The sequence below is a fragment of the Tripterygium wilfordii genome, chromosome 6, assembly GCF_013401445.1.
Source record: "Tripterygium wilfordii isolate XIE 37 chromosome 6, ASM1340144v1, whole genome shotgun sequence".
Lineage (NCBI taxonomy): Eukaryota > Viridiplantae > Streptophyta > Magnoliopsida > Celastrales > Celastraceae > Tripterygium > Tripterygium wilfordii.
In genome coordinates this window covers 12,683,937-12,707,301 of record NC_052237.1, presented here as the reverse complement: position 1 = coordinate 12,707,301, position 23,365 = coordinate 12,683,937, and the positions used below count along the sequence as shown (strand labels likewise).

Genomic DNA, 23,365 nt, shown 5'->3' with positions numbered 1-23,365 from the left:
GTATATACATCAAGAGAGATGTAATGTTTGACGTGATATTCCATACTAATGTCAGAAGTGACGTAGAAGACTAGTACTCGTGGGCCTGGTGTATGAATATAGGCTTGGATGTGTAATGGACCTGAGAAACATAAAAATATTGGGCGTGGGCCCATGTTTGAAGAGTAGTGAGCCCATACAAATTTTGACCGCTACAATACTAGCATGATATGTGAAATGGTTTTCCATCATGCATTAATTGCATGATTCAGTGCTTTCACTCCTCATATAATCCTTATTTTGATATAAATATGCATATATACTAATACTTATATAATAACAGGCACCAGAATTGAAAACCTTGAGATCCTAAAGTGGATAAATTGATACATAGACTTTCAAGCAATAATAAGAAGAGGAGGAAATAGACAGCTTTCTACATGCTTGCTATAACCCTTGAGTGGAGAAATACAAAATAAAGTCTCTCAAATTTTTGGAGCCATCAAGACAATTATTGTGGATGCATGTAATCCGCGCTCAATATGATTGTGGATGTAATTCACGCTCAATATGTGTATGTTGCTTCCTTGTAGATATATGCAAAGCCATACATTCATCATATCAACGAAATACGTATGTTACTAGGATATCAACCTCCAGAGTTCCAGCAATTCGACAGAAATACAATCCAAAGTAACACATTGCTCACTTCATTAATACATGCAACAACGTGGGAACTTATGGTCATTTTATGGTGAAATAATTCGTGTATTTCCTAAAATAAGCTGCATTCAAATGATAAACGAACATGATTGTTAGAAATATTCATTGCTGGAATGAGTTGGAAGGGAGTTCCTAATTCGCTCCTACAGTACTACGCGTCAACAATTAGTCTTTTAAAAAAAAAAAAACAAAAAAAAAACTGAGGTTGGGCCACAAACATTTGATTGACAATTGACACCGATCGTCTACCTTGTCTAATACCTAACCAACCTAAACCTCAGCCCGATTCTATGAGAAAAAGAGGCCCATCACATAAATGAATCAAGCCCCCTTTTTTTTTTTTTTTTTTTTTGTGTGTGGTAGGAGCGAGTAAATTACATGCTCCTGGGCCACCACAATCTAGTGGACGGGCCGAGTAACCGATTTTGGGTCATATTCACTCATTTAGCTTGTTTTGCAAACGAGAAACTCTGGACTAGGGGCCTCTCACTGTGCCCTGCCATTTATTATTTATATATACACAATACACAACACTACACTAGTTTGTAAGCAGTGGTGAAAATAGGATCTCAGTATAATTGGTGTATTGTGAGATCACGTACGAAGTGGTAGTAAATAAGGGTTTATTGCATGTTCCATCATATACCCCACAGCCACAGCCACAGGTCCCCGCCTTATTTATAGCGTACTCTCTGTGGTAATCTGTTAAAGGCAGTATTTATAAGGTAGTGATTTCCGATAATAACAATGCTTTGGAAGATAATGATCAAGTGACAGAGAGCCCGTAAGACAGACAATAGACAGTGATTGTGTTGTATGGTGTACGTGTACCGTATATATATATATATATATGATGTAATGTAGGCAGCGAGTTTACTTTAATTAGTGGTTTGTGGTTTGTTAGAACCAAAAGAACCTGCTCTTTTTTCTTTTTTTTTTGCAAGGTCGTAATCATAACCGTTTACTTTCCTCCACCTAATGTAATTATGAGTATTTTCTGCTTTTTTATTGCTATAATGTTAATGTTACTATTTGTTTATATGTTTTTGTGATGGGTTGTCTCTCTCATGGGTCATTTGCCACGATGACTCATAATTGCGGTTATTGATGCCCCCGGTTCTGTCATCCTTGATGGGTTTCCTCTCATTTTATTTTTCCCTTCTCTTTCAAACGAAATTTATTACTCTTCTTCACACTTCACACCCACCTCTCTTGTCTTGTTGCGGCTCATCTCTATCTCTATCTCTATCTCTGTGATTTAATTACTATTAAAAGTACTATCAACCAATGTAAAGTTCTTTTTCCCTAATAAGAGGATTTGTTGATTGGATTTGGAAAGCTTTTGGTGCTGTTTGCTTCATTGTTCAGCTGATACCCACCTTTGACTGTCCCTGTACGAATGTCAGCTTATTGACTTGGTTCTTTTGAATCTTATTTTTTCTGTCAAGTTTATTTTCTTCTTCGTCTGCATCCTCTTAGATTGTGATGATATATGTGAAAGGCCGAAGCTTTGCTTCTGAAAATGGCGGTCGCCCTTGATTAAGATCGAGTGTTTTGAAGGTGTTTGACAAATTTACTGAGTTAATACTCTTTCCACTAACTTCGCACTTATGCTTTCTTCTCCTGCCGCTTATACTCTCGCCTCTCATTCACATTCTCAGCAATTTTCTTAACGTGGAAAGAATCCGAACATGCTGGGTGGGAATTGCCGGTCTTCCTCCGAGTCATGTCTTTCTCCTTCAATCCCATACCTGGGTTCTCCTAGGTGAGCAAAAGGTTTTGCTACTTTGCATTTGCTTCCATATGCCGGAAATTCTGAATTTTGAGATTTTATTTCGGTTTAATTGCAGAGCTACAGACAATGGGATGCTCCCAAGCACACTAAATACGTCACCAGCGTTGTCTGTCCATTCAGATTCTGTAAGTAAACCCACTGTTTTGTATACATGAGGCAATTCCCTTCTCATATGGTCAAAACCTGTTCATTGAAAAGACCAAAGGTGATGCCCTTTAACATTTATTCAGTAAGATTGGAACCTGCAATTAGCAATCATGTTCATGATTACTGCGTTACTACATCGTAAATTTTTTTTCCCTGCTTATGGGAGATTAACAGTGTTGGTTTTTGTGAGCTTGGGCGTGTTGGGAAGTCTCATATTGCTAAAATAAAGATATGATGGACGAAATATAAGCTCATGTTTTGCTTGACTTAGAGCAATTGCATCAATTTCTCTAAATTGATGTAAGTAGCTATTTTGGATAATGGAAACTTCAGATTTGGGCAAAATATGGGTTGCATCAGAATCTGTTGGAGATTTATATGATAGAGAATTGCAATACTGATTCTCTACTTGTAGATAATCCTTGTATAAGTCTGAACTAAAAATATTATTCCTTTCTCCTCTCTCCCCCTCTCCATTTGTGTCTCGCCCCTCTTCTCTCTCCATTTGAGCTTGAATCTCTGATCAATCAAAGATAAATTGGATCATGAAGGCTGAGGAGGATAAATGACTTCGATTTCCTTGACAAGGAGGTCGCGTTCCTGTAGGGAGATCTAGTCCCAGAGGGCAAAAGCATCTTCCTGGCCATAATCCTTGAGCCTCTCCAGCAGAGCTTGTTATGGCGATGACGGTGTCGATGCGTGGTGGTGGTTGTGATTCTCGATCACCATTGTCGATTTCCTCATTTTCTCTACATAGAGATTCTGATACTGTTGTTGAATAGAAATTCTATAAGTTGTCAAAAAATGGTATTTGACTTCGTAAAATAGAAAATTTGTTAAGAGACTCTTATGTGAGTGCTCTTAATAAGATGCGTTTTAAAACCGCGAGCCCTGGAAGGTTTTGGAAAGCCCTGTAACTGGTTGGGCTTGGACTCGGACTCGGACTCGGAATTGGGAAAGCTTACAATATCTTACAATGATAGTTAAGTTTGGACAAGTAAGTCCATTAGTGTTTCTTAATAGTGGTATCGGAGTGAGGTTGTTTAACTTGAATGTTGGTTATACCACTATGACTCCTAGTTTTACTTGGTAGGCTTGATATGGGCCCACAAGTGACGGGAGATATGTTGAGAAAAGTCTCACATGGCTAAAATAAAGATATAATAGACATGTTACAAGCCCGTGAGTTTCATTGACTTAGTAAGAATCGCAAATGCGACAGCAACCTAAAACGCTACATTCCTTGGGATCAGACATTGGTACCCCATCTCAATACCAAATCGTCTGGTAGTGGGAAATCGTTTGGTATTATCTCGATGGTACAAATCGTCTGCTGTCAAAAGCTATTTGGGATCCATTCTATTACTATTTTATATGTCACTTTGGAGCAAGTGAAGTTACTGCAGAATTGCTTAGACTTGCTTTAAAGTTGGGAGCCCCGAAAGGTCTTGTTAACCCTGTGATGGGTTGGGCTTAGACTTAAGAAAGCAGACAATATCATTGTAAGATAGTTAAGTTTGGGCAAGAAAGTCCACTGGTGTTTATTAACGGTGGTATTGGAGCGAGGATAGAGTTTACAATCGGAGATGTCATCTAAGTCTGCGAAGGTTTGAATGCTCGATTCGATATTGAGAAGTTTGATGGAAAGATATATTTTGGTCTATGGCAAGTTCAAGTTCGAGATATCCTGGGTCAACAAGGGTTACACAGAGCCTTAAAAGTGGTTAAGGGTAAAACTGTTTTGATGGAAATAAGCTGAAGGAAATAAGCTGCTTCTGATTAATTTATATGTAACATGTCATAGCCGCATCCCATTTCATTAGGATTCACTCCTTATGGTTGTTTTAATCGAAGTTCTGTGGCCACTTAAATCCAAAAAGCATTCATGCCAAATGCGAATGACTAGTTGTATTTGTTGTTGCATCTTATATCTTTGATTGAGTTTTTGAACTCCTTGTAACAAGGTGAATTTTTTTATATTATTTTAATGGTTATGCAAACATAATTTTTCTTTCTACTTTTTGACAGACTGTGAAATTTGAGAGGACCACTCCTGACCAATCTTCTTTATTTTGCTGGGACTCTGAGAAGACACTGTGTTGTAATCATGTCATATCCTTCCCTTTTGAAGGCACTCCAACTTCAAAGGTATTGTAATAGACAGTTCTATCAGTGTCATTTGTCCATGTAAAGGCTGTTGCTACCTTATTTCTATTGCAGAGAGTTCTATAATAAGATTTCATGTCACCGCAGAAACTAGCCGATTATAATTTGCAGAAAGAAAAAAGGAGCCAATAATTTTCTATAATTTATTTCTAAGACATATCTAGCACACTACATAATTCATTTCTCTTTTGTTCTTTTATGTTCAATCAAAACTTGATTTTGGTGTCAACATTGCAGTCTTCTGGAGAGCTAAGGAAGGAGATTGCTGCACTTGAGGTTGAAATTTTGCATCTGGAGCGTTATCTTCTTTCGCTTTACCGGACGACTTTTGAGGAGTGTCTTCCAGCTTTATCAGATGCACCCGCAGGCCATATTGGATACAAGAAAAGATCAATATTACAAGTTGCCAAAATACCATCTCATTGCACATTAGAACCTCTTAGGGGAGGGGGTTTTGTTGATCAAACTTCCCCTGAAATTATTTGGGTCAAATCAAATAATCAAAAGTCTGCTGACATTGTGCAAGAGGAGTGTACAAAGGTAACGACAACCTTTTTCATGCACAAATATGTTGCTTTGTTGTTTTTTATTTTGTTTAATAGTATGCTCATACACACAAGTGGAGAGCCGATATGCTCTCCGTTCACTGGAGATGCCACTAAGCTACAACGCATTTGTTGAGTACTTATATTTATTCAAATGGTTGCTTTGATTCTTAGATATCCTGCTAGCATATATATATATATATATATCCATATTTTGAAAATTTTGCAATGCTCTAATATAAGCTGCAGGACCAGAAGAATGCTGATTCTGGTCATCACAGCCTCGCGAATCTCCTTGGTACCTCTTGCGCAGGTGGCAACATTTATTCTCCTGACAGACTTTCTGAAGACATTGTTAGGTGTATATCATCTATATACTGCAAGCTTGCCAACCCCTCCCAGAGCCACGCAGCCATGTTGGCCTCTCCTACTTCTTCCTTGTCCTCCTCAAGTATATTTTCTTCCCAGAATCCTTCTGTCAATAGGAGTCCAAATTACATTGAAGATGCCACAGTGCATCAACTTGAGGGGTTGAAAAGTGGACCTTATAGTACAATGATAGAAATTCCGAAGATTTCTTTAGATGAAGATAGTTTCAATTTTGCTGCCACGATGCTGCAACATTTCAGGTGATACACATACACCTGACTTTCATGTGGTAATGTTAGCATGTTTACTTGTACTACCAAACATATATGGTGGTTGCAAGATTTTCGTTTGTACCATTCATATCCTGTCAAGTAATTTCAAGGTGATAAAGGGCTATGTTTTGGTTAGAGTGAGCTGTGTGGTTCTACTTTTGCATTCCTAATAAGACAGATGAAAATATTAGACTTACTGTTGCTTCATTCATGTTTCTCATAAAACTCTGTAGGTCATTGGTTCATGGACTCGAGAAGGTTGATCCTAGGAAGATGAAGCGGGAAGAGAAGCTAACATTCTGGATCAACATTCACAATGCCTTGGTGATGCATGTAAGCTGTTAGAAGTTTGAACTTCTTTTAACTTAGCATAATATCCTGTATATCTGCATTTGACTTCTCCTTAAGTTTTGATAGGAGAAAAGAAAAGGTCGAAAAAGCAATTTTAATCCCTTAAAATTATAACTCTGTTTTGCCTATCAAATCTCCGTGGCAGGCATATTTAGCATATGGAACTTGCAGTCGTGTAAAAAGTAGCTCTGTCTTGAAGGTGAAAGATGTATTCAATGCTGTTACTGATGCTGTCATCATGATTTTATGTTAATTTAACTAAAGTTCTGGTTTTTTCGAAGCTCATTTTTCAGGCTGCTTACAATGTGGGTGGGCATTGCGTAAATGCCTACTTGATACAGAGCTCCATCTTAGGCATTCGATCACACTACTCAGCACCGGTATGCCATATCCTTGCAAACTCTGCATATCATGCTTGATCTCTTTTGGATATACAAGGATGCTGTGCATATATACGGTCTACAATATTTTGTTATTGGCTTGAAACTTGTGCCAGTGCTGCACTTTACCCTTTCTCCATTCAGTTAATCTGAGAATCTGTGAAAAGACTAGAGTTCAAAAGAAAAGAAGGCCCTCTTTTAAATAAGTGTCATTCTAACAATGCAACAATGGGCCAGATTTCATTGTTATTTTGATGTTTATTTGGTTCTTGTAAATCCCCCCAAAGTTCGGAAAGCTCGAGATTATAAAAGAATGATTGTCTTGCCTTAGATTGAGGGGGAGCGTCTGATAGCCAGCAAGCAGTATAGAGAAGCATAGTTTTTTTTTTGGGTACCGTTAAGAGCTTCTTTTGAATTTGCTCTTTCTCTATTCGGTATGTTGGAATAGGCATTGCCGCACTTATTCATTTGGGGTGGACATTCTATTTTGCTGGTGTCAACTAGACCAACCCATTAACCCAACTCTTCTACATGCCTGCATCTAGCCATTGAAAAATACCTTTTATGTTCTTCTACAAGGTTGATTTAAAATTATTTCAAGCCATTTGTTTTTGGATGTGTAACATTGCTCTATAAAATGCCAAAAGTAGGGAATAATGAACTAGTTGAAAACATTTGCACACGTATTCCACATGAAACGAGGCAATTAGATTTCTAACATCGTTTATGCACAATATGATTGCAGTGGCTGCGCACACTGTTTTCCCCAGCAAGGAAGTTGAAGACTGGTAGCATAGAACATGAGTACGCTTTAGAGTACCCAGAGCCACTTGTTCATTTTGCACTTTGTTCGGGAGCGTACTCTGACCCAGCGGTATAAAAGCTTCATCTAATTTTCTAGATCTTATAGTCCAATTTATCAAATACGTACAGTAGACTTATATTTGTTATTGTCTGAAGTGGAGTAGAATTTGTTACTGAATTCAGGTCCGAGTTTACAGAGCAAAGAACATCTTTCATGATCTCAAGCTTGCCAAGGAAGAGTATATTGAAACAAACTTGTACATCCACAAAGAAAAAAAGATTCTCCTACCAAGAATTCTTTACTACTTTGCAAAAGACATGTCCCTGGACATGCCTAGACTGTTGGAGATAATAACAGGGTGTCTCTCAAACATCCAGCGAGAAGCTATCACAAAGCGCATCAAGGGAAGGCTAGAAAAGCATGCTAATTGGTTGCCGCATGATTCATCCTTTCGATACATTATTCATGGAGATCTAGCCAAAGGGACACTCTTTATCTGATTCATATATATGGATAGGTTATATATATTTACTGTCATGTCAGTATGTGTTGGTGTGTCATCAAATAAGGAGCAAATGTAATCTGTATAGAACAATTTGTGATAAAAAGGTTTGACTTTTGATTTGTTTATGCAATGTCAGCGGTACAATAAGATAAGCATATATACTGCAATGTTTTGATTTGAAACAATGGTAAGACGGATTAATATTAGGACGTCATGAAAAAAATGTTGCGCGCTCTCTCGTGGGTGGAACTGATACCAATTTAGATTTTGTGTTCTGTGCAACAATGGTGAGACAGATTGTGTTCTAAATTCCAATTTGTCCCTTGAACTTGCTTATCAGGTTATGTTAGATGGATTTGACTTTCAATTTTCATAAGGTATTTTTCTCTTGCACTTGCATTGAATATTCCATGACATGTATATTAAGCTGGCATCCCAATTTCCCTTCTTTCATTCGAGTTTTGCTCAATAAGATGCAAGAAACAAATGTGTATGAGTAGGCATATTATGTATTGGATGAGCTTGTGATTGCCGGTGAACTTCAGGAGTCGAGCAAAAGATCAGTAATCCGGGCCATGACTGCACAGGTAGTTTTTCTTTCACACATGCCTATGTTTTCTCGTTTTCTCAACAGGTTAGTTTTGACTTTTGATTGACTGATAATAAGCTTGGGTTTGCAATGCAGGATTCTTTCTTTAGTGGAGAATTGGAGATGGCCAAAGAACAGGCCAGTTCAATGAGCAATATGATTGCCCAGGCCACCAAATAGGAGCCCAATTCCATCCTAAAGCACTGATTGTTTCTGCTGCATTTCATATTTTTCTTTACTTGCAGATAGTATTAAATTCAGTTGAGATGGTCAATTATCAGACTAATATTAATCTGGTCATGGTGGAGGATCTCTTGTAATATGGTCTCCTCCAGTGTGTGTTTATTGTTTTCCTCCTTGCCCTTGTGGCATAGCCGTGCACATGGGTTGGGTTTGGGGAGAGGGCTCATCCGACTCGCATATTGTTCGCTGGGTGTTCCTTCAATCCTCAATTGTTCGGGTTTTGGACATTGCCGGGTGGATCGGGTTGATTTTTGAAAATACGACCAATTGTGAAGTGGGTCTGGTCCTCCCGGAACGACTTTACTCGAAACAATATGAACTGGCCTGGTATTTCCATCTTCATAATCCAAAATCTGAGCAATTGCAGAAGGTTTCCGTGGAGATAGAAAACAGAACTTTGGTTCCAATTTCTTGCTATGTCTCTTAACAAGTGGCCAAACTGACGGTTGCTAGCACGAGTAAAACCAAAAGTAAAGAAAGAGGACTTTTTCATGATGTCAGATAATGGAAGCATAACAACAAATAGGATCTTCTGTGATGATTTTGTTAAGAACACAAATCATTTTTATACTCTCGTCATATTTGCCCATGATGAAATAATAGACCATGCATTAAGTTAGACATGGACTCGAAACTATCAGACAATTATGATAAGCATACATTAGCCCTAACATACTAATTCATAATCAATAAGAACGCCACTCTCGAACACAAAATACTATGTGAGTACAATAAAACGACATCATTTTGTTCTAACGAGGTTGGGTACTGTCGGGTTAGAGCATAATTCTTAACCGACCAGAATAAGATTGGATTGCCCTTTAACAAACCTTATCCAACCCTCAATTATTTGGGTAGGGGTTGGTTTAGCCAGGTCGAGTCAAGTTGATAGTGTTGACCGTATCATATGTGGGTTACGTATAACCCTAGGTAGGAATGTAGCCACAATTTTCATTAAGGGGGCACGCGGGGGGAGGCGGACTAATTATAATCTGACTTCACTTAGGCGACCATCAATACCGCTATTTTGAATGGCGGTCTGTTGCTATTTCTCTAAAAAAAATTAAAGAATTAGAGGATGATATGTATAAACCCTTAATCAACTTGGGACACACCCTACAAAAACCGTAGGACGCACATTATGGTCGTGTTCCTTTCTTTATGCTGTTGTTGAAAACATAGACCGCTGGCGATCAGTCAGTCTCACTGTACCGACCTTATTCAGAGCGAGAGGGAAGGAGAGGGGGAAGCAAGAGCTGTCTAGAGTTTCAAGAGATGATGGAGATAAAGGTCCTGAGTTCTTCAGTCTCTCTATTTGATTACTTCGAAATCAACTTCCATACACATTCGCAAATCGCAAATTTATTGTTTAACAACGACGCTGTTGATAAGGGGTTTGGTCTTTTTTTTTTTTTTTTCCTTTTTCTCTTTCAGGACGAGTTCAACGATATTCGTTTGAAACAGTTCATGGAACTTCTGGAAGTCAATCCAAATGACGCCTCTAGTCAATTTGATCTAGTAATTTAATTTTTAAATCAATGTTTTGATTCTTGTTAGTGCAAAAAATTGATTTTCAATTAGACAAGGGTGTTCATGTTCATGTTGTATGAATGTGCAGGGAGAATACTTGTGGGGCAAAGGAGGAGAGTTTAAGGAAAAAGCGGCTGAGCATTTCGTGTTAACGGTGAAGTTAAACCCTCAAAACGCAGTGGCTTTCAGATACTTAGGGCACTATTACAGAACTGTTTCAATTGATTACCAGAGAGCTCTCAAGTGCTACCAGAGAGCTGTCACCCTCGTCCCTGATGACTCAGATTCTGGGGTATTGTTTCTTTCTTCATTTCTGTTCTTTTAGCCACTCTCTCTCTCTGTGTATATGTGCAACTTTGTAATCAACTATAATCCATGATTGATCAATTAGGAAGCTCTCTGTAATCTACTGGACCAAGGTGGTAAGGAGACTTTGGTAATGGCAGTGTGTCGTGAAGCTTGTGATAAGTCTCCCAGGGCCTTTTGGGCTTTTAGGAGATTGGGCTACTCGCTGGTTAGTATGAAGTTGCTTGCTGCAAATTATGTATATACATCAATAGCAGAAAGCTTCATGTTTGTTTTTTTCCTTGTTATGTGATTGGTAGGTACGTCAAAACAAATGGTCTGAAGCTGTGCAGAGTCTTCAACATGCCATTCGAGGCTATCCCACCTCTGCTGAATCATGGGAAGTAAGTGATGTGATTTTCTACCCTTTCTTCAGATCACTTACCTTTTTTATACTGTGTCTTTTTAAGCCCTGTTAACTTTGTGCTCATCTCTATTTCTTCACACTTTTACAGGCTTTGGGTCTTGCCTACCAGCGACTTGGCATGTTTACAGCAGCTTCGAAGGTACTTTTTATCCTCTTTTCAAAAAATTTCAGAAGATCGGTAAATTTCAGTTTTCTTGTTCGGTATTAGTCGTTGGTACAGTTAGTCTTTCAAAGCTTTAGTAACTTCAGTTTTTATTCTCTCTTTCTCTTCTTTGCCGAACAAAGGAAGTGAACAGTGAGTATATGCATGCACAAGTGCAGAATGCGGATGGCACGATGCATTTTCTTGGGGTGCGGGTTGGGGGCTAAAAATATAATTAAATTGTAAAAGCTAGAACACACATACGGAAATCACAGCCTTCGTTCAGGATGTGTTGCGCGTATGATTTCTATGCTATACGCAATTAATAGCGGTTAAATTCCACCTATTTGTAGTATCCGTACCATTCGAGTTTTTTTTTCCTTCTCCCCCTTATGCATAGCCACATTTATGAATTTGTCCTATACATGCTTTAGAGAATTTGTTGGTCATGTACATGCTTAATATGGTAGGTGAGGTGGCCCTTGATGCTTTGCTTGCTTAGACATGATTATTGGCAAGTTGATGCATTTAGTGCTCTTTTATCAAACGAAGTAATTGAATATTAGCTTTCCTGTTTTGTTTTGATATAGACTTCCATATTGAATGACTAACTAACGCGGATCTTTTGACAGTCGTATGGTCGAGCTATTGAGTTGGAAGACACCAGAATCTTTTCTCTTGTTGAAAGTGGAAATATCTTTTTGATGCTTGGCTTCTTTAGAAAGGTACGATTTTTGTTTGTTGTAATCTGACATATTTCTCTTTCCTCTTTCCCCTCTTTGCTGATTACCATGGTAAAATTCTGATGCAAGGCTCCCTTTGTTCCCTTCCTCCAATTGCCCCAACGTATCTAATAAGATGAAAATTGAGAGCGGTAGATTACCTTTCACCAATTGTTGAGGTATTGATATGTCTGGGATGATATGTGCGAGATGAAATGATTGAGGAATATCATATGCATGGAGTTGTATGGATGGCAATATTTTGTGTCAGTGGAATCTCCACCTTTTAACAGGTGTATTGTGCGACTGCTCCCTTTGTTGCCATATGGCCTCCTTTTTTGACGTTGTTCCTTGGCCCCCTTAGTCTTGTGGCCTAATCCACATATCATATTAGTTTAATGATCACTGAACCCTGTCAAGGTTTCGACTCTGATGTTTATCATGGATGGTTGCATGACTGGTATTATAAGGAAGTGACTGGTATTATAAGGAAGTCAATGATGTTAGTTAAGACGCTCGAGAACTTCTTCATTATTACATCCGTCAATTAGATTCAATAACATTTACTTTACTTATTTATGCAGTACTGTTAATCCAAGACATGATGGTGCATATCAATAATCATTCACGATATTTGTTTGTATTTTAGTTGATTGAGAATTCGGAATTTTTTAGCTCAAGTTATGGTGTATAGTGGCTCGATGATAGATACTCCAACTGTTTTCGTGAAACTACCGATTAGTAGTAACCCCTTAACCCTTATTTTCTGGAGTTGCCTTTGAAATTTGTTGCCTTAATTTCCCTCCCTGATCATAGGTTGATCCATCTGTCAAAGTTGAGAGAGTACTTGTTTGTCCTTGTTTTCTTCCATTCATTGCATGCAGGTAGCTGTGGTTTTTGCCTCTTGTCCTGTATTGTTAGTTCGTTACTGCTGTTTGATGTTGTGAAACTACCGATTATTACTTTATTAGTAACCCCTTTAGTTTCTGGAGTTGCCTTAATTTCCTTCCTGATCAGAGGTTGCTCCATCTGTCAAAGTTGAGAAAGTACTTGCTTGTCCTTGTTTCCTTCCTTTCATTGCATGCAAGTAATTGTGGTTTTTGCCTCTTGTCCTGTATCGTTACTGCTGTGTCATGTTGAAATCATTAGATTCACTGCGTCCATTGTTCTTCAAAATGGGAATGAATTATCATTATAAGTATTACAATTTCAACTTTGATATAACCTTGAATCCTTAATACAACTTGGGGAAAGAGTGTATCAATGTGTTGCATGAGAATATGAGATATTTCGTGTCATATGTCCAATCTATTTCTTTTTGGCATATCCTATCTATCCCTTGATTCTCTTTACATGTCATGCTATTTTAATCTATAAACTTCATATTTGTGCATGAAGGGAGTTGAACAGTTTGTGCAAGCTCTGAAGATCTCACCTGAAAACGTGGATGCGCACTATGGCCTTGCTTCTGGCTTTCTGTTTTTGTCAAAGGAATGCATAAATTCTGGTGCATTCAGGTGGGGGGCATCAGTGCTAGAGGTTAGTCATATTGGAATTTCAAACTGCCTTATTTTATCTTGTGACATGTTTGTGTCATTAGAATGTGAGTAACTTACGGGTAGTTCAAGTGATTGCAGGATGCACGTAAAGTTGCAAATCAAATCATTCATAGAGCTGGAAATATGTCTTGTGCTTGGAAGCTGCATGGTGATATTCAAGTATGACCATTTAGAGCTTCATTCTCAGACATCCATCTTCACTCTTGATAATATTTTCAAAAATTTCTCAGACAATGTGTATGTGTGGGAGAGAGAGGAGAGGGAGAATGTCCATGCGGCATTACTACAGCTTTTGGTTTATTTTTTGCCTTTCATACTTGAAATTTGGTTGACTAGCATTTGTTCCTTTTACATAATCTTGGTCTATGTTATATACAACACTGTTTTCTTTTTGTATGATAGGTGACTGATATGGTAATTGAAATGTGTAATCTCTTATTAGCTTGCATATGCAAAAGCTTTTCCATGGACAAAAGAGGGACAGAACACAGAATCTGATGTGAAAAGTTTTACTGCTTCCATATTTTCCTGGAAACAAACATGCCACTTCGCTGCTATATCTGCCAGAACTTCCTATCAGCGAGCACTGCACCTGGCCCCATGGCAAGCTAATATTTATGCTGACATCGCAATGGCTTCAGATTTTGTTTCCTCTTTTAAAGAGAGTCATGGACAAGAACTAAAGCCATGGTATGCTTTTCCTTTGTATTGACTTTTTTAATCACACCATGTTATCAAACCATTTCTCTCTTTACCAATTTTTTTACCAGGCAGCTACCAGAGAAGATGGCTTTGGGGTCCTTGTTGCTTGAGGGTGACAATTGTGAATTTTGGGTTGCATTGGCTTGCTTATCTAGCGACTGTGCACTAAGGCAGCATGCTTTAATCAGGGGACTGCAATTGGATGTGTCTTTATCTATTGCGTGGGCATACCTAGGGCTGGTAGTCTCTAATGTTTCTGAAAAAAATCTATATTCTCTCTTTTAATACATTTTTATTCTTTCTTTCAGTATTTACTATGTCAATGTTTTGTGCCTTGACCATTTGCTATTTTTTTATATGACAGTTAGACCACGAAACCCCATGTTTTGCTGGAGGAATCTCTATATTAATTAATCTAGATTGACGCGGTGAAAGAGATTCAACATAGCGGATTCAAACTGAATTCTCTTATTGATTCTTGCAGTCAACCCCAAACTATTTGAATCAAAGGCTTTAATGATGATGATGATAGTTTTCTCTTTATCAATAATTTGGATGCCTTATTTTACTGTGGAAAAGATTGGGACTTCAGGATAGCTGGCTTTCCCTTTGCCATTGGGTGGATTGTTTAGAAAAATGGAATAGGAGAGTTTATGAGGGGTGGAGCCCTTTCAATAAAACTTTTTTTTTTTACCGTTTTACACAAAAAAGGAACTCTCTATTTGCTTCTATGGTCTTGAGTCTCTTGACATCATTTTTCTATATTGCCCCCTCATCCTTAGGCTTTGGAGTTGTTTGCAAGTTGGCCCGAAATCTAACCATCACAATAACAGGTCAACTAATCCCTATTGTGGGGTGTATGATGCGAATATTTTCAGACTTGAGTTTTTGTTTTTAAATTTTTGTTTAAATACAAACATTATGACTATTGCGGGAGCCTTGTGCATGGAAGTTGTTAAAAAAAACCACTTGTGCTGACGGCAGAGAAGCCATGGCCATTTCTTAAGAAAAATTTTGACATCATCTTATGCACAAGGAGTAGCGAATATGGTTCATGGAATGTATGTGATGAACAAAACATGTTACATATTTTGCCCATCTATCTTACTGTGTTTAATACACATTTCCCAAATAGCCTATTAATTGTGTCCTTGTTCCCATTGTTACACATCTTTTAGTGAAAAATTATGTATTCTAGAGCTTTAGAGATGTGATCAGGTGAGCTGGACTTGGGTGGGGGCTTTTGCTTCAGACATTGCTCTGGCTTACTTATCTCAGCCTTGGCCAGCTAACATTATGTCGGTGTTACTTTATGGATATATTCCGTCGTAGTTACAAATTTTATCTCCACAATGTACAGTACAAGACATTCTAGACATATCATGGGATAGTAGCAATATTTTCTAACAAATTGGTGCCTATTTTGTCTTTACAGCTTTATAGAGAAGAAGGTGAGAAGAAATTGGCAAGACAAGCATTTGATTATGCTAGAAGTATTGATCCGTCGCTTGCATTACCATGGGCTGGTATGTCTGCTGATAGTAACGCCAGGTAAATTGTAGATGTCCATAGCTGTGGAAAATCTATGGTTTACATTTCCTCGTCTGACAGGCTTATCAACATTGAATTACTACTTTGGTCTTCAGGGAGTCCACTCCAGATGAGGCTTTTGAGAGCTGCTTACAAGCCGTGCAGATACTGCCTGTAAATCTCTATTCCCTTTGTTTTATTAATATGCTATATGACAAAGAGTTCTTCACACTTCTGACTTTATATTGTGCAATTTGATACTTGTTGATAAGCATGGGTGAATATATATTATTAAATAGAGAAAGATCACAGCTGAGCGTTATGAGATAGATGTCCTGCATCAAAAATGAATCTAGAAGAATAACTACAGTAACCAACCCCATCCGTAGGAGCAAAAATATTATGACATGACAGCTGCCTCTAGTGAAAACTGCTAGTAAGTTTTTATTGAAGTTTCCTTCTGACTGGCCCTTTTTGAAAACGAGAAATGGTTGGAGTAAATACTCAAAACATGGACAATAAGAGAAAGCAGTAAGCAGAGAGCCATAACCACGAAAGCTGCAATTTGATACTTCTTTTAAATAGATAAGTAAAATACGAGGGGGGGGGGGGGCGCAAAAGACAGTATCAACAGGAAGCATACAAGAAATAATTACCAGAAAAAAAAAACAATCATATCATCGAAAATTCAAACCATCTTAAAAATCACTATTTCTGAAGAGTGGATATCCCATAAAACCAAATGGAAGGCTCTTCATTACCAATACTCAATCTCAATCTTTCTGAATGGTTTATTGATTCTTGATGATAAGTCGTAGTGGCTACATCGTTCAGTCTGTCTGTTTTTTTCCATTTGGGTTGGGGGAGAAGTGTTTGTTGGACAGACCACTTTAAATTTTCCTATTTCTTTTGTTCTTTTCTGATCAATAAGACTGCGGTATTTGCTTTTAGCTGTTGACCTTATTGACTATGTTTGGTCAAGTATACAACACAACCGTGTGAGAGTTTTTGATGTCCTTTTACAGCTTGCAGAGTTCCAAATTGGTCTTGCTAAGCTTGCTTTTCTATCAGGGCACCTTTCATCTCCACAGGTATGTCTTGTGGAGGAGGAATAGCACACTATATAAACAATATGTTTTCTTCACTTGTGAGTCAAAGAGCCTGCAGCTGGCAGCCTGGCACACACAGAAAATTTTGGATTTAATAATTCTGGCAAGGCTTGTTGTCACAGGTATATGGAGCCGTGCAGCAGGCAGTGCAGCGTGCTCCTCAACATCCTGAGTCCCATAATTTGAATGGCCTTGTTTGCGAAGCAAGATTTGAGTATCAGGCTGCAATTGCTTCTTACAGGCTAGCACGCTGTGCAATCACCCATAGTCCTGGCACTTCCTCAAAATCTTATCTTCGAGATATAGCAGCCAACCTTGCCAGAGCTCTTTGTCACGTATGTTAATTTTATTTATTTTTTTCTTGTTTTCTCTTGTAAACAAGCTTGAACATATGGTTGGTATAATTGCTTAACTGCAACCTAGGTATCATAGGTTCCAATCCTGGAAACAACTGCTTAATGATATGGGGGTAGGGCTAGGTACTCTTGCCCTTCTCTGACTCCATCTCTGCTGTAGGAATTTCGTGCATTAGAGTAGTTTAACCTTTCCATCTTATAAAGTAAGAGCATCAACATCAGCTCTTCTTACCAAATTCTCTAAAATACAGTAAAATGAGTCACTTTTCAGTTTTACTGAATCACAATTTAACAGCACTTCATATCAGCTTCTCTAAATCATCCTCTATAACTTAAAATATTCATTTCTCCAATCATTTTTGTTTCATTTTTACAGATTATATTATAAACGAACAAACATATTTTTAACATCATTATTTTTAATAAAATAATAATATAAAATTTTCAGAAAATATTGAAGTATAAATTTATGACAAGATATTTATATTTTTTTTTCAACTGAGTATAGAAGTTGACTCTAACGATTATATTTCAATAGACATTCTAACGGTCAAATTTTCACCAGGCATATTCTAATAAACAAAGTCAATTTTTATGTTGTTTTAAGTGTAACTTTTTTGTAGTTTCAAGTCAATCTAATAAAAAGTTGTTATTTGTTTGTGTGCTTGTAACATGTGAAAATATAATGTTGTATACACTTGAATGTGAACGAATTTGCTATCATGAAGAATGTTTGGCTATTGCAAGACACTTGACAATTTTCAAGAATGTTTTAATTATCAAGAATGTTTGGTTATTACAAACAGTCAAAAAAACACTTGACTATTACAAAGACACCTCATCAATCCCATCCTCACCGACTCAACTTCCTATTACAAAGACACCTCTAGGTCCTCGCATGTCATCTCTTCAATCGGTCCAGCTCCACTTCAATCGGTCACCTCCAGGTCCTCGCATCTCAAGCAGACCCTCCTTGCCATCTCTTCTTCCTCTGCCATATCTTCAATCGGTCCGGCTCCACTTCAACACTTGGCTTCTTCCTCTCTCTCCCATCTCTCAAGCAGACCCTCCCTGATGATGACGACAGTGGCGACCGGACTATCCAGCTGAGATTGGGCTTGAGAAAGGGGGAGGGGCCATGAATTTTAATATTAAAATAATGTGTAGCAGAGCTACAGTGATCCGTGATTGCATACTGGTGTGGTTTTATAGAGGATCTGATGGAGCCTGGTTTTTTCAATTGTTTTTGGGTCTCATCCAGTAAAATAGCATAGAGGATGGTTTTACATTAACAAATGTGGTTGCTCTAAGCCTGTATTTTATAATTGTAAAGTTTAGCTATTCTATGCCATTCTTTAGCAAATAATTTCATATGGTGCAGGCAGGCAATTCCTTTGAGGCTGTGCAAGAATGCGAAGAACTGAAGAAACAAGGTTAGGATTTTGGTTTATCAGTTTACTCGCAGAAAAGTTCATTTCTGCAAGAGGGAGGGGGAAGTCTTGTGTAGCTGAAAGGGGTGCACTGATGTATTATTAACCGACATTATCTTTTCTTGTATTGATCCCCCAAATTATTAAAATGATGCCCAAGATGATTGAATTAGCAGCTAACCCACATATCAGTTTTTGTGAGAAGGGTCCCTTATGGAGACAATTGCTATTCTGCAATTTTGCTTTTTTATTGAATCAAGCTGTTGTTGGGTTTATTTAGAACTTAAAAGCCAGAAAGATCTTTTATACTGGTTGTCGGATTTATGTTGTTTAATTGGATTTTGGAAGTTAATATCTGATCTATGTTTTTGTTTCTAAGGTATGCTTGACATGGGAGGTTTGCAAGTATATGCTTTCTCTTTATGGAAACAGGGTAATCATGACCTCGCCCTCTCCGTGTTGCGAGACCTGGCAGCGAGTGTTTCTACATTGGAACGGGCCTCTGTAGCTTCCTCTGTTAGTTTCATCTGTAGATTGCTGTACAGAATTTCTGGAAAAGATTCAGCAATTACTAGCATTCTGAAAATGCCAATGGATTTGTTTCTTAATTCTAAAATGAGCTTTATAGTGTCTGCTATCCATGCTCTTGATCAAAATAATCGGCTTGAGTCAGTTGTTTCAAGCAGTCGAAAGTTTCTTAAATCTCAGACAGAGATTACTGAAATGCACTATTTAATTGCTCTTGGTAAACTAGTAAGTTTCTTAGCTTTTTCATATAAACTTGAGCCTCTAATTGCAATGGTATGTAAAAATATGATGTGGATGGCACTGATGGGCTGTGCAGATCAAGCCTGGATCAGAACATTTCCTTGGATTTAATGGTGGAGTGAGTCACCTTCGAAAAGTACTTCACATGTACCCTAACAGTAATCTTATAAGGTACTTCATTTGTAGCTAGACCCATGCATTACTTGTGTAATTTTTGGCGATGTACCCTTTACATTATGGAGCTGAAAAGTTGCAAAAAGCTGATAGACAAATTATTCGTTTATTTCAGTTCCTTTATGCATTTTTTCCTAAGCGACTATTATTGGAAGTAGGACTAAGTGAAACATGGGGTTCATTTATTTACCAATGATTATGTTGGTTTTGAAAACATGTGAATATGTGGCTCAATGGTAGAGTTGCAGTGGTGCAACCTAGAGGTCACAAGTTCAATTCCCAAAAATAATCTCTCCGCATATTATGTGTGGTAAGGTCTGCATACATCCTGCTTATTCGCGACCCCACCCACTGCGGGAGCCTTGTGCACGGAGTCGTTTACCTTTTTTTATGTTGGTTTTGAAAAATTGTCACTGAATTAGTATCATGATAGATGAACTTCCAAGCAAATAGTGCATTAAGCTTCTCTAACCACATTGTATGTTATATTGTGTTTTTTCTTCATGGTGTGTTCATTTTGCTATAGCAGTTTTGGTATAAAGGGATTTAATTTTATAATTGGTCGAGATCTAGGAACTTGAAATTTGGGCTGTTTCCACCCCTAATGCTAATGTTAGTCCTTTGTTCCAAATGAAATTGATTTTCAGCATCATCTGTCTGATAAATCTTTGTTGCCTCTACGCCTTGAAATTAATTATTTCAATCTCTTTACTTCTCAATCCTGTAATTTTGTCCAGAAAATATTTGACAGTTCTGAATCAGCTCCATCTTGCAATTCAGTTCTACCGAGAATCTTTTCTCTTTATCACTATTTTCATTTTTATGAACAGGAACCTACTTGGTTATCTTTTGCTATCTCGTGAAGAGTGGAAAGATGCACATGTTGCAAATAGGTGCTGCCACATTGATGCTCATGGCTCTTCAAATAAGGAAGGTCTAAAATCAGCATGTGAAATCATGGGTGCGGGGGCGGTTGCTTGCTATGTGAATGGCAACAGTAATCTGAGGTTATCTTTCCCAACGTGCAGTTGTCAGTGCCTGAATGGACCTGGAGCTGTCCAAGAGCTGCAGAAGTACCATAAATCTTTCCCGTGTTACTTTTAGTTTCCTTCTTTAAACATATAAATGATGGATAAGTTCCATGAAATATTTAGAAAAAGATACTTGGCTTTTGCATTTTGGGTTGGGAATTGCGGGTGTGGAAATTTTTAAATGAAATATGATGTATTATATTATGGGGCTTGCATGTTTGGATAGCTAAATTGTTGTCGTTGCAAAAACTTGTCTGTTTTCAGTAGTCAAAACTCATCAATGGACTTTTTGATTCTGTTTATATCTATTATGCAGGTACTTACATAGAGAACCATGGAATCACAATGCCCGGTATTTGCTTATTCTTAATCTCTTACAGAAGGCACGTGAAGAGAGATTTCCTAGACATATTTGTGTCGTACTTGAACGGTTAATTGTTGTGGCTCTTTCCAATGAGTTTTATTCAGGAAAAGAAATGTATCATCAATATCAAAAGTTTCAGCTCCTGCTCTGTGCTTCCGAAATTAGCTTGCAGATCGGGAATCAAGCTGATAGTATCAACCATGCTAAACAGGCTTCAGGGCTTTTAGTTCCTGACAGCTACCATTTTTTTGTTCACTTGCTTTTATGCCGTGCCTATGCTGCCGAAGGCAATCGCATAAAACTTCAGGAAGAGTATATGAAATGCTTGGAGGTTAAGACAGATTATCACATAGGTTGGGTCTGCCTTAAAATTGTGGAATCTCAGTATGAGGTGCAAACTGATGCAAATATCTTAGAGTTGAGCTTCAAAGAATGCTCGAAATTGAGGATCAGATCATGGGATATGTGGATGGGTGTGTTTAATTTGGTGCTGGGTCTGATGTCCATGCGGAACCAGGATTTTCTTACTGCTGAGCAGCTTCTTGCCCAAGCTTGTTCACTTGTCGGCTATGAAAGCTGCCATTGTCTATGTCATGGTACAGATCCATATATCAGATGGGCATTTAAAGCATGCCTTTTCAAATTCTGAATGCTTAGCGTAAAATTTTAACGAAATATTTGAACTGTTAGGATGATATTATAGCATAAACTTCAGATATATTAAGTGGATTATACTACATATCCTGCTAGATAGGTGCCAGTGTGCATGTTAGCAAATTTTTTCGTGAAATGGGTACTAAATTCCTTGTATACGTTGGGTCTGTCGAAGATCCGAGCGCTTCCTTTGTTAAATTTCTTCTGATTTGTCACTTATCTCAGTTTTTTAATTGTTGAATGATCCAGGTGCCATCTGTATGGAACTTGCTAGGCAGTTTAGTAGTATGAGATTCTTATCACTTGCTCTTGGGAGTCTTACCAAAGCTCAAGAGAATTCTCCGATTCCCTTGCCAGTTGTCTCTGTGTTGCTGGCCCAAGTAGTAGGGAGCCTTGGTTTGAAAGCAAAGTGGGAGAAAAACCTTCATCTGGAATGGTTTTCTTGGGCACCAGGTTTGTCTTTTGTTTTATGTTTTTGTGTGGTGGATCTTTGTTCGGATGTGGGTTGTGGACATGTGTGATGGATTTGTCCCACACTTCAGTTAGCTGGAGAACAAATCCTCTTGTGCATGCTAAATTGAATTTGTAAGGGATAGTTTGGCTTAATTTGATATTGAGTTTTCGTTGGCTTTCCTGCATTAGATATGTAGATTCAATGAGCTTGCATTAGATATGTGGATACTTGGTGATGGATTAGCCTAATGAATCTAGTAATGTCCTCCTCCTCCTTTCCATCTTGGTTAATGTACCACTTTAAAACGAAAAAGCATACCATGTGATGTTTTCTCTAAATCTTGTCAACTTTCTACGATTTTTGTTTAACTTCTTCCTACTGCTCAAGTAGTTGGTTTTTCCTTCTCAAATTCATGTTTGTGTTGGGTTGAGAATTTGTTGATTCTTCTACATCTCTTCGCCCACTAGGAAATGGCATTTGCAAATTTTGATCCAGCATGTGCATCAATAGGTCATGGCTTGTCATGATCGAACAATGTGTTGATGTTCATGTGATTAACACATTATGAAATGGACTCTGACTGAATGCCTTCTGGAATGAGGTGTATAATTAGTATTTTTTGGCAAGTAGTTGGTTATTGAATATTGGATGGTACAAAAATAATAGGGGTCCTATTATTTCTGACATGCTTCGTGTCTTTCACAGAAATGAGACCAGCAGAAGTTTATTTTCTAATGCATTTGCTTGCAAAAGAATCGAAGGGAAAGGCTGACCATCCATCGAATGTGGAGTCCTGTCAGAGTCCAGAGAAATGGGTGATTCGGGCCATCCATACAAACCCTTCGTGTATCAGATATTGGAAGGCTTTGCAGAAGCTTCTGGAGGAGTAAATAGGGAATTTGGAGAAGCCATAAAATTTTAAGATCCTGCTTCAGTTGGCAGGTCGAACTTCATCTCTCATTATAAAACTGAGGGAGCTGTATTCAGGAGGCTGGTATACAGGACAGCCCGACAAAAACACCATCAACACAGCACAAATCGGTTCTTTTTCTTTTTTCTTCTAGATATATGTAATTAACATATAGTCATTGTGGCTTTCACCAAACTACATATGTATCTGAGCTGTGGTTATCACTTGTATTCATGACCAAAAGAGCAGGAATATATAACTTCTTGTTGATGCTGATTAGATGATGAATTAGAAGTTGGAATATGGTCGAGATTAATGTTCGTCTATTATTTAGTTCAATATCATTCCT

General features: G+C 37.9%; 2 protein-coding genes across 8 annotated transcripts; both read left to right on the top strand.

Annotated features, from left to right (window-relative positions):
* Nucleotides 1-1,787: 1,787 nt before the first annotated feature.
* LOC120001117 lies at nt 1,788-8,219 on the top strand. Of its 7 annotated transcripts, none has more exons than XM_038849377.1 (12): nt 1,788-2,095; nt 2,204-2,262; nt 2,364-2,467; nt 2,553-2,622; nt 4,673-4,792; nt 5,048-5,350; nt 5,599-5,984; nt 6,230-6,329; nt 6,493-6,546; nt 6,629-6,727; nt 7,473-7,601; nt 7,715-8,219. In XM_038849377.1, exons 3-12 carry the CDS (start codon nt 2,394-2,396, stop codon nt 8,030-8,032), a joined length of 1,653 nt encoding a protein of 550 aa, XP_038705305.1. In that variant the 5' UTR covers nt 1,788-2,095; nt 2,204-2,262; nt 2,364-2,393; the 3' UTR covers nt 8,033-8,219. The 7 variants fall into 7 exon arrangements, with proteins under 7 accessions (XP_038705305.1, XP_038705307.1, XP_038705303.1 ...); XM_038849379.1 differs by having other exon boundaries at nt 2,204-2,282; XM_038849375.1 differs by having other exon boundaries at nt 2,182-2,262.
* A 1,718-nt stretch (nt 8,220-9,937) lies between these two features.
* On the top strand, nt 9,938-23,317 carry LOC119999239 (tetratricopeptide repeat protein SKI3). Its single transcript, XM_038846711.1, has 22 exons — nt 9,938-10,159; nt 10,304-10,387; nt 10,488-10,691; nt 10,791-10,913; nt 11,005-11,088; nt 11,200-11,250; nt 11,886-11,978; nt 13,374-13,514; nt 13,613-13,693; nt 13,977-14,224; nt 14,305-14,476; nt 15,672-15,787; nt 15,883-15,940; nt 16,792-16,857; nt 16,998-17,210; nt 18,613-18,664; nt 19,041-19,414; nt 19,506-19,600; nt 20,434-20,676; nt 20,951-21,594; nt 21,902-22,105; nt 22,812-23,317. The coding sequence occupies exons 1-22, from the start codon at nt 10,145-10,147 to the stop codon at nt 22,994-22,996; spliced, it is 3,546 nt and encodes a 1,181-aa protein (XP_038702639.1). The 5' UTR covers nt 9,938-10,144; the 3' UTR covers nt 22,997-23,317.
* The last annotated feature ends 48 nt before the right edge of the window (nt 23,318-23,365 follow it).